A 10,391-nucleotide genomic window follows, 5' to 3' on the forward strand; every position below is an offset into this window, starting at 1 on the left:
TAGAAGGTTTGAGTTGGTGTACAGTGCTTATGGAAACCCGAGCGATACGCAGAGAAAATATATAACTTGACTCAAAATTCAAATAAAAATTACTGAATAGTTCAGTTATTTCTTTCACAGCTCCCTCTAAAGTCTTGATATGTGGGAAAGGATTACTGTGTAACCTTGGGAAGCTCTCATAAGAGCTTCAGTTCAGCTACTTATGATGCACACATCAGCTTCTCCAAGTACCTTCCTGCTCCTCCACCGCCTTTTGATCCAGCCACCTGAAAGCTAAAGATAGACACATTTTACCATTTCATCTCAAGTTTTCCTGTCTTATCTGTGAAACTTTTTTTTCTCCTTATATCCTTTTAATCACTGAAGGAAGTGGTGAATCACACCTGAAGAAAAGAGAAAGAGATTTCACACAAAAAGGTAGAAAGAGGCGTCTTGTGGTGTAATGCTTTTTATTGTGTGTTATTTTTGGCTGTTTGATAGACAACATCTTTCTTTAAAAACAAAAAAAAAGGTAGGAAGGTTTGAATTTTGAAAAGCCGCTATGAAAATGTAATCGATCTTATTTGGTCTTGGTTTTGCATCTTTCTTTTATGTATATACATACATTATATAAAAAGAGATGTTGTAATTGCTTGATTTATTAGGCTTTCATAGAGTTGTATTTAATGCATAAATACCTTTACTGTCAGATATAGACACCAGCAATTATTCAGTACATCGTATATAATTTAAAAATGAGCCAGACAAAGGTAGAGTGGTGTTCAAAGGGGCGTGTCCTTGGAATATATTCAGCAAACAAGCACTAGTACTCTTGAAGATAAAGGATGCAAATCTTAAAATATATCATATATCAATATATCCTTATCCACCCTGTGTAAGAGTGGCAACCTGTCCAGCATATACCCCACCTCTCACCCTACAGCAGCAGGGATAGGCTTACTTATATCCAATATCATCGGTTTCTTCAAAAGGTGAACAACTGTCCAGTCTATATACAAGAAGAAGTTAGTAATTTAGCCAGAATGTAGACTTTGTCACAGGTAGATGTAAAATATAAACATTGATTGATATATATTTTATGTTTTTTGATTACTGATTACCATTTTCTGATTACTGAAACAGACTTTGCACTTAATGCAATTATATGTCTCATGTTGAACAGTCCCAGTACCACTCATCCATCCTCACAGAAGCTGAAAGTGAGGTCAAAAAAAGCTTCGACGTTCCTCTTTGTTCAGGGAAAAACACTTTCCTTCACCCTGTCTGTCTGGCTGTCTGGCTCTGTTGGCTCTGCCTCTGCTATTATTAGCACAGACGAAGAGAGAGAGAACACACAGTCATGGCTTGGTTAAAAGGGAGCGCCACAGAATGATTCAGCACTTTGTGCCAGACTGGAAAATTGTTACATTTCACGCAAAATTTAAATATATCTCTCCACTGAACATTAAGTTGTTTAATTAATTGCTAATTAATGAATTAATTGTTGCTGACAGACAGTTTAGGATCACTCAATTGGTACCTACCTCAAGGATTCATTATCCTAAATGTGGTAAAATTATGCTCAAGAATTTGTTTATTTTCTTTGTCTTATTCACTTTTATTTTATTTGTTTTTCATCTGTATGCTCTTTGCCTCTGTTCTGTCTAGACGAGAGGAGTCCTGTCTCTCTGAGAGCGGTCACTCCCTAAGGCTGCAGGAGCACAGCAAGACACTAGCAACAAATTCCAAGGCAACAGCAGCACTAACTCAGATTAACACTTTGTTTACTGGTAATAACTGGGATGTATGTGCATATCCACCATTCTTATTGAACAATAACCAATGCAATGACTGAGAAAGGGCCGAGATTGTGAGTTTGCCGCTGAATCTACTTTGTGTGTTCACCTCACAAGAACAGGTGATGTTACTGCGTTACCTGCGACACTAAACCATAAAACAAACAGTTCTGCCTGTACACATTGTAACTGATGTATTTAGAAACTAAATAAATAGGTCAATGAAATGCTGGTCATTTTTGGTTTTCTGGATGTCTATTTCTGTGTGAAAGGTCACACGCATACAGACTTTAATATGCCTGCAGAGCTGACACCACAGCCCAGTGAAGAGGAATGGCTTTGATCCAGAGAAGCTGACAAACTGGTGAAATTTATGGGCACAGCTCGCTTGCTGCACAGCCTGATTCTCATTTCCACCCCACACCACACCCCCTACAATCACCAGACAGTACATAAAACATGCCTCTCCCACATTCTTCAAGATTGCAAAGATGAAGGCATGAATAAGAAGAGTTGCCACAGTCAGTGAGGGATCTATATGTATATATAATATTTAGTAATACTTCTCAAATTAAAAAAATCAGAGGGAGAGCCTAAAATGACTTTATATTAGAGGGTTGAATGATGAGATGTGTGTAAAATGATGTATGAGACATCTAGAGACATTTTTCAACACAGAGAAAGGGTTTATTCAAGGTAAATGGTCTGCATTTCATAGCATTATATTTAATAAGTGTTTTACAGTCTCATTCATTCATTCAGACAAAAGCTCAACAGCAACATTTTACAGGCATTAGCATCATACGGAGCGGCTGGGAATCAAACTTTTTACCTTGCTCACAGCAACATTCTTTGCCACATGAGTTATGTAAGTGATAATGTTTTAATAAACAATGGCAACAATGTATTGTGTATTTTAAAACAAATAAAGAATTTGGACACAATCAGATGCTTCCCTGATTGTACTGCATGATGGATGAGAATGTAATCTTTCTGTGCTTTTCACAGTTTAACTCTGTGTATTACTGGTGTACCAGTGATGCCATAATAAAATGTGAGGAATCACTGGAGGAACTGTCTTTTTCTGTGTATTTTGGCTCGGTTTGTTGTACTTTATTACAATCAGTAAAACAAAGTTTAAACAGCACTGCAGGCATGTTAATATAAGCATGTGTTCAATCATTAAAAAATGACACACTTGAGAAATCAGCCAACTGCGATGCTTATAGATTGCAGTGGGAGTGCAGGCACAACCTGCTCTTATAGCATTCAGCAGTAAATTTCAAATTAATCCCAGATCGGACGCAGTTTCCACAAGAATCCTTTGCACAATAGAAGGCAGTGCAATATTTCACATGCTTTTATAGCCTCGTAAAGCTCTTATGTTTTTTTTTTCTTTTTTGTGGCGGTTGTGAAGTGGGGACAGGGTGGCTAAGGTGCATCTCAAAATAGAAAGTTGAAGCACTCTTGAAGTTTGAAGCAATCAGGGGGAGGGCTGTTTTGTAACAGGGCGTTTACAGTATTTCACCTCAGGACTTCCATTCAGCAGCATTGCAGAGGTATAAATCTTTGAAGAACTGCAATGTGCATCATGCATGCACACGCGGTGCTGAAGCTGTCCCGCCCAATCAGTGCGCAAAAGGCGAGATGGGCTAATTAAGGACAATGCGTGAGGTCCAAAGACTCCAAGGTCAAAGGGTCTGGGTCTCTGTTTGTGTGAGTGTGCGGGGCGGGGATTGGGGGTTCAAGGGTCAATGCACAGTACAGCCTTAGGTAATCCATCATATCTCTGTGATGCACAGCTTCCTAGTCCTGGGCCTCTTAAAAGCTTCAAGGTGACATTGCTTTCCAGCCAGCCAGTCTTTTTTTTCCCTAGAGAAATATTTATAAAACAATACTGACCCTCAAAACTGATATTTATCTGTCAGTCACTTGTAATTTTGTTTTTTTTTTCCTGTGATTTCCTTTGTCTTGACCTGTGCAATGCCTTATTTGTTAGTTATTAAATTATTTGTTGATATATTTTGTATTAAATGCCTACATTTTAAGTGTAACTTCGACATAATTAGGACATTTTTTTCCCACTAAAAATGCTACTCAGAAAAAAAAAATCTGACTTTCCATCAGGACTGTGTTTAAGAGCTTGTTATTGATCATAGATTAAGAAATATCCGGTTCATCAATAGGGTGCATAAACAGACACGAATGTGTGCATAGATCAATAACGACAACTATGTGAGTGGAAATATTTTGCGTTCAACTTTTGCATACCTTCCAGTAGGAAACCCTTCCCCGTCATTTTAAAGAGACATAATGAAATCACATGCAGCCAAAATTATTTCAAGGTTTTATTGATATGGTGTCATACAGCAATACAATAATAATAATAGTAAAGAGAAAAGCATGTCAACTACATTCAATCCATATGCTTTTGTTGTCACTGCAGCTATGATAAACACTACGAAAGAGAATATAACGGTTAAACACCCCACTGAACAGAGTCGTATGCATCAAACACATGGTCAAAAGCTGCTGGTGTTTTAAGGCATTTTACATCCTACAGTATTTCTTTTACAGTATGGCTAAATATTGATTGTTGGTTTTGAATCGGTGATATACTGATCATCATTTTCCAGAGCATGTGCATTTAGAAAAGTTTGGCAGTGCTGCGGACGCGATATTTTTCTTTAGACATCCATGAAAGCTCTTTTGGTTTACAGTGTAAGGATAAAGGCTTGACATTTGCAACCACTAGCAACTCATTCAGTGTGTTTATAACTTCTGTTTGACGCTATAATTCGTACAATTCATTATTCTACGAAACAAAATCAAAATGCCCAGCTTTCAGACTTGCTGTTCTCACTCAACACATAATTCCAGTTATGATAGGCCACTGTGTAGAGACACAAACACACTTAGTACAGTACTATCAGTAGGTTTTGTTACCATTCTTAGTGTTAGTGCAGTTTGTCAGGGCATTATTCACCATGACCAGCAGCAAGAGAATAAAGATAGTTGTGTTAGAGTCGGCAGTGCACGAGCAGAGAAAACAAGCTGCAAGTCTCTTTTAAGCTACTGAAGGATTTCTAGTGGTGAGGTCACACTACAACAGACATTTTATCCAGTCATGGCCACAGTTAAATAAAAAAAAAGAAGTTGAGACGTTCTAAACACATCATGGCATGGCACGTTTCAACTAAATCATTAGAGTTTTGTCAACACTGTTTTCTTCAGGGTGACTGATATGGTATTAATTCTTGGGTTGTGCTTCATGGGAAATGTTGTTATGCAGCTGATGTGTAAAATTGATCACACCTCAATCGCTGGATCATTATGAAACTCATGCATTTGTGCTACAGCATAATTTATAATTCAGTCTTCAACTGACTTTATAAAAGACTCTTTTATTATGTTTGCTCCACTCTCTAAAGACTCAAATCTAACCTAAAGGCCTAACAAACACATGTCTAATGCAGTCATTAAAAGGTGTTGTGCACGATGATGCTCGACATAGTCGGCAGTTTTAACTTCATACAACAAAAATGTGTTGAATGAGCAATTTGCTGATGAATTCCATGCAAGCATGACATCTTCATACACCATGCAAATTATGCCTGAATAACATATTTTTGTCTTTGTCCTAAGTCTTGATGTTACTCAAAGAGCTACATTAATATATTGTTGTTAGTGAAACTTTTCCAGGAATTCGAAAAGGGTCGGCGCTCGACTCCTTCAGCCGTTTGGGTTGTGCTCAGATCCCTTGCTATGAAAAGAGAGAACTGTCTGTGCAAACATTTGATTTAAGCAGGATATTCTTTGCACTAAAAAGGCTCAAAATGTTGGCTCAGTAAGACATTATCATTTATTATTGTTCATCTTGTTAATTATTGTTATTATTGTTAGCTGGTTTCTTATGTAGACCGTGTGCTTACTTACTAAAGAGAAATCATTATATTCCTATTGTGGGTAGAGACACATACCAACTGATGTGTTTTAGATCTTTTTGGCATAGTGTGGAATGTGTTGAGAATAATTCACAGTTTGTGGAAGAAATGCACAACCGGAGTTGTTATTATTATTATCTACTGTGTGTCCGTACATATTGATTAGTGAGAAAGACCAGTAGACTAATGTACTGTGAAAGACCATACTCCTGTAAGAAATGCTACCTAAGTGCTTGATATTGTTTGAAGCTGAGAACAAGAGAGAACAAGAGAGAACAGATGTACTGGACTTTTGCATGGTGTGTCGGTTATAATAGCAGTATAATGGATTTCCCTTGATGGGGGGAACACCTGTGGGGGTCAAAGGGGACAAGGACACCAACATAAAACAAACCTGTAGATCCTGCACTCTAATCACATCCAACACACACTAGCTCAGATATGAAAGACAATCTTACTATGCTTTTGGGATGGGGGATGAAGAGAGGTATGGGTTTGCAAGGCAAAGGGAAGATTTAGGGGTCAACACCAGGCTTACAGTAGGCTCTTAGTTTTTCTGATTGGTGGGAATGTCGTCTTGCTGCATCTTCTTGGTGGTGACTACTGTCTCCTCATAAACTTCACGCTGGGACATCTTCCCACCGGATTTGCTCTCCAGCTGCTCGTCATCCTTTCCCTCCTTCCTGGAGCTCTTGCCAGAGCTTGTGTAAATGCGGGTCTGGTAGCTGTAGCCCTGCCCAGGTCCAGCACTTATGGAGGGACTGGGAAAGGTGATGCCTGTCCCGATGCGGGTCTCCTCTCCCTCCAATAGTTTCCTGCAGAAATGGTCATAAAAAGGCGTTAGAGGAAGACATTATATAATGAGAGAGGCAAGTGGTGAGGTGTCAAGAAACATACCTGTATGCTGCAATTTCTATATCCAGTGCCATCTTGACATTAAGCAGATCCTGATACTCCCTCAAGTGACGAGCCATCTCGCTCTTTGTGGTCCTCAGGTCATTCTCCAGCTCTGCCATGCTTTCCTGAGCAGAAAATTAAAAATGAAAGTAGGCCAGAATTACATGTTTAAAAAGGTGAAGACAATGTGTGTGACTACATGTCTTGCAGCAGACAGACAAAGACCTCTGTCAATCTCATTGTTAACATGGGCATGGTGTAGGCTAGAATTTGAGAAATGTATTAATAAATAATAAATATTTTATTTTTAGTACGAAGCTCTGGATCAAGCGTTTTCTTTTTTTAAAGTCTTTTTTTCCCCTTTTTTTTACTTAGAGCATTGACAGTGGGCGTTGTCAGATGCAGCTGAGCGCGCTATCCCGAAGGAACTAGTTTCAGCACCACGGACAGAGCCCGACAAAAAACGGTTGTCCCGATCTTATTTTTGCGGTATTGTCACTAAAAACTACACACATAGTAGACTATCAATTTAAATGAAACTTTTACGAGACTGCTATTTAACAGCCCAATATCATTGCAGGAGAAATTTGATAAGCGTCAAAAAAAGGAAACAGAATTACCTGATAGTTTCCAATCTCCATATTGTGTCTGTCCTCCATCTCCCGAAGCTGCTTATCCAGAGATTCGTTGGTTCCTCTCAGACTCTCGATCTCGATAGTCTTGGACTGCAGCTGCCTCCTGAACTCGTTCATTTCCTCCCTGCCGGCGCGGATGGCCTCGTTACTACGGTTAGCCTGCTCGGAAAGATCTGCAAACTTGCTCTTGTACCACTCCTCGGCGGACTGCAGGTTCTTTGAAGCCATGGACTCGTACTGGCTGCGAATCTCTTTGAGGGCGGAGGTGAGATCCGGCTTGGACACCTCCATTTCAACAGACACCTGTGCAGCCTGGATCATATCCGTCAGTTCGGCCACCTCCTCCTCATGCACCTTCCTGAGGAAGTTGATCTCGTCCAGGAGAGATTCCACTTTCTTCTCTAAGTCCAGGCGCACCATGGTAGCATCATCCACATCTTTTTTGAAAGCCTTGAGGGTGGCCTCCGCCTCCTCTCGGGCGCGGAACTCCTCTTCATATTTCCCCCTGAGCTTCTGCAGGTCGTCCTCAATATTATCCCTCTCGATCATCAGCTGGGACTTCTCCCCGTTCAGTTCGTCGAGCTGGGAGCGCAGTTCGCGGATCTCTTGCTGATAGAGTTCTGCCAGCCTGGACGGCTCGTTATGACGCTGTCGCAGAGCAGTCAACTCTGTTTCCAGCACTTTGTTGTGCTGCTCCAAGTTGCGCACTTTCTCGATGAACATTGCAAAGCGGTCATTAAGACCTTGCATTTGTTCCTTTTCATTAGTGCGGATGATTTTAAACTCATTATTGAGGACGCTACTCTGTGTCAGGTCGAAGGTCTCCACTGGCATAGGAGAGAAGGAGCGGCCAGACTTTCTGCTGAAAGAGCCCAGGGACGAAACGTTGCTTCGGGATAGGGAGGAGGACCGGTACCCTCCGCGAGAGGCCACGTTCATCACCGTGCGCGATGGAGAGGATGCATAACGGGGAGACTCCCCGAAAATCCTCCGGTAGGAGGAGGAGGAAAAGACTTCAGATCCGTAGCTCATCTTCGCTTGTGTGGAGACAGAGCAGAGCAGTGGGCGCGTCTCCTTTATATAGGGGGGTCGACCCAATCACTAATTAATGCCCAACGGTAACATCCGGACTTAGTTTGTTCCAGATGCGTCAGGCAGTCCACTGTGCATATGCGAATGAACAGAAATCACTCCTGTAAAGTAGATTTTTCTTTGATAGGTATATTATAAATATGACATCACTCCAGATGTGCACGGTTGACTCTTTTTTTTTTTTCTTTCAGCAAATGGAACTGTCCTTTTTGGCGCAGTGGTGATGTATCCGCGTCTGATCGCTTGTTGCTTATTTAAAACAAACAGCTAACAACATGTAACAAGTGTTCCGTATAAGACATCCTTTAGCAACAGTTTCCTGGAGCCCATCTTCATCGTTTTTGTTGCTGAGAAAAATCTCTGAAAATGGAATTTCATCTAATCCGCTCCAGTCTACAAATTCTCGGTGCTGTTTTTTTTTTTTAACGCAGAATGACGATGACGGTGCAGTTTACTTGCAAACTTACTTACTTGCAGTGCAGCCAGGTAACATCCGTAAAACACTCTTCCTCAAAACACAGTACTGACGTCATACAACACATCTGCTTGCAGTTTCCAAATAACATCTATTTAAATAATATGACCCATTAATTTAACGTAGATCAAGAGCGAGCCCTGCGTTTTTCTTGGACCTTTATAGCGCCTGTAAGAAACATGCGTATAACACACAATGAGAAATTTGTATTTGAAAATAAATATGTTATGCATAAAACGCAGCAGGCTGCACGAAATATAATTAGAGTTAGAGTTCCAAGAAAACTGTTTTAAATAATATCTAGGGTTACTCGGACTAGTTGACTGTTATTTGTTCTGTTTGGTATAGTGTGTATATATAAAGCCTGGTCAAACAGGATCCGACTGACAGGCCTTTGCTGCCCTCTGCTGTCAAATAGCGTTACATTGCAAGCAAACTGGACTACCGAACCGTATTAACTGCCACAGTGTTTTTATTCTAGTGTGTTTAAAATTTTAGTGCGGCACATTCACAGTGGTGTTATTATCGTGATTTGTGGCAGAGCAAGATCATTATGAGAATGATTTATAAACAGGGCCTAGTTAAATGTGTTCATTTTGGTATCATACTCTTATCATGGACCTAAGGTTTTGTTGTTTGAACGTTGAATTCCAGTTTGCTATTAAGAATTCTTTTGTTTAGTGTTTTTAGTTGAATGACTTGACTTTAAGGTGTGTCTTTGTAACCAAAGTAATGCCTCTGTCCTTAGTCTTAAGTTGCACAGTATGGGGTAATGGCAAGAAAGAACAGTGAAATAAAAAGTAGAAATTTACATTTAGAACAAGGGAAGAGCAAGTAATCCTCATCAGATTGAGAATAAATCTCACTAGATTAATGGTACTCCAACTGGCCATTGAGTACTAATTTTATATAGTTGGTACAAAGAAGCATGAAGAGAGATGGGGATAGTCATGCAAAGGTTAGGTCTCGGGATATCAATATTAGCGATGTGCTCATGTGTGGGGACTCAACAGTGGGATGAAACTACTATTTAGGTAGGGACATGTCTCCATTTGAGCTTTAGAAATATAGATTTATATGTACTTCTCTGATCTATTAATCTAAGGTGTTTGGAAAGAAAAGCGACTGGACTTCTTTATGTTTCTTGAAGATGTTTCACCTCAAATCCAAGAAGCTTCTTCAGTTCTAAGACCAAATGGTGGAGAGTCCCAAGTATTTAAGCCCTAGTGAGATAGCTGGGACTTTCCACCATTTATGTGTTTATATGTATTAGCAAAGTTATTGCTAAGGTCTGAGATAATGAATAGCTGTAACGTTGATAATACATATAAACACATATTGTTGTGAGCAGTAATCAAGGCTTAACAGATTACACAGCTTCTCTTTTTTAATATTATTAGAAACTGTTCACAGTAAAGGTCCAGTTAACTGGGAAGGGACACTGACTCACTGTTGGTGGTATCTTAGTTTTGAACATTACACAGAGCATTACACTCCAGGCATTTAACTTTACTAATTATAGCCATGGACTCTAAATCAAAACATCCTGGATTTGCTCACTTAGGACAGCACA

The 10,391-nt window shown here is 39.8% G+C and overlaps 1 protein-coding gene across 1 annotated transcript; it reads right to left on the bottom strand.

Annotated features, from left to right (window-relative positions):
• Window positions 1-4,110: 4,110 nt before the first annotated feature.
• Window positions 4,111-8,316, bottom strand: inab (internexin neuronal intermediate filament protein, alpha b). The gene is made up of 3 exons (XM_085161430.1): window positions 7,237-8,316; window positions 6,617-6,741; window positions 4,111-6,534 (listed from the first exon to the last, which is right to left on the bottom strand). The coding sequence occupies exons 1-3, from the start codon at window positions 8,281-8,283 to the stop codon at window positions 6,267-6,269; spliced, it is 1,440 nt and encodes a 479-aa protein (XP_085017556.1). The 5' UTR covers window positions 8,284-8,316; the 3' UTR covers window positions 4,111-6,266.
• Window positions 8,317-10,391: the final 2,075 nt, after the last annotated feature.

The sequence above is a fragment of the Neolamprologus multifasciatus genome, chromosome 6 (genome assembly GCF_963576455.1).
Source record: "Neolamprologus multifasciatus chromosome 6, fNeoMul1.2, whole genome shotgun sequence".
NCBI lineage: Eukaryota > Metazoa > Chordata > Actinopteri > Cichliformes > Cichlidae > Neolamprologus > Neolamprologus multifasciatus.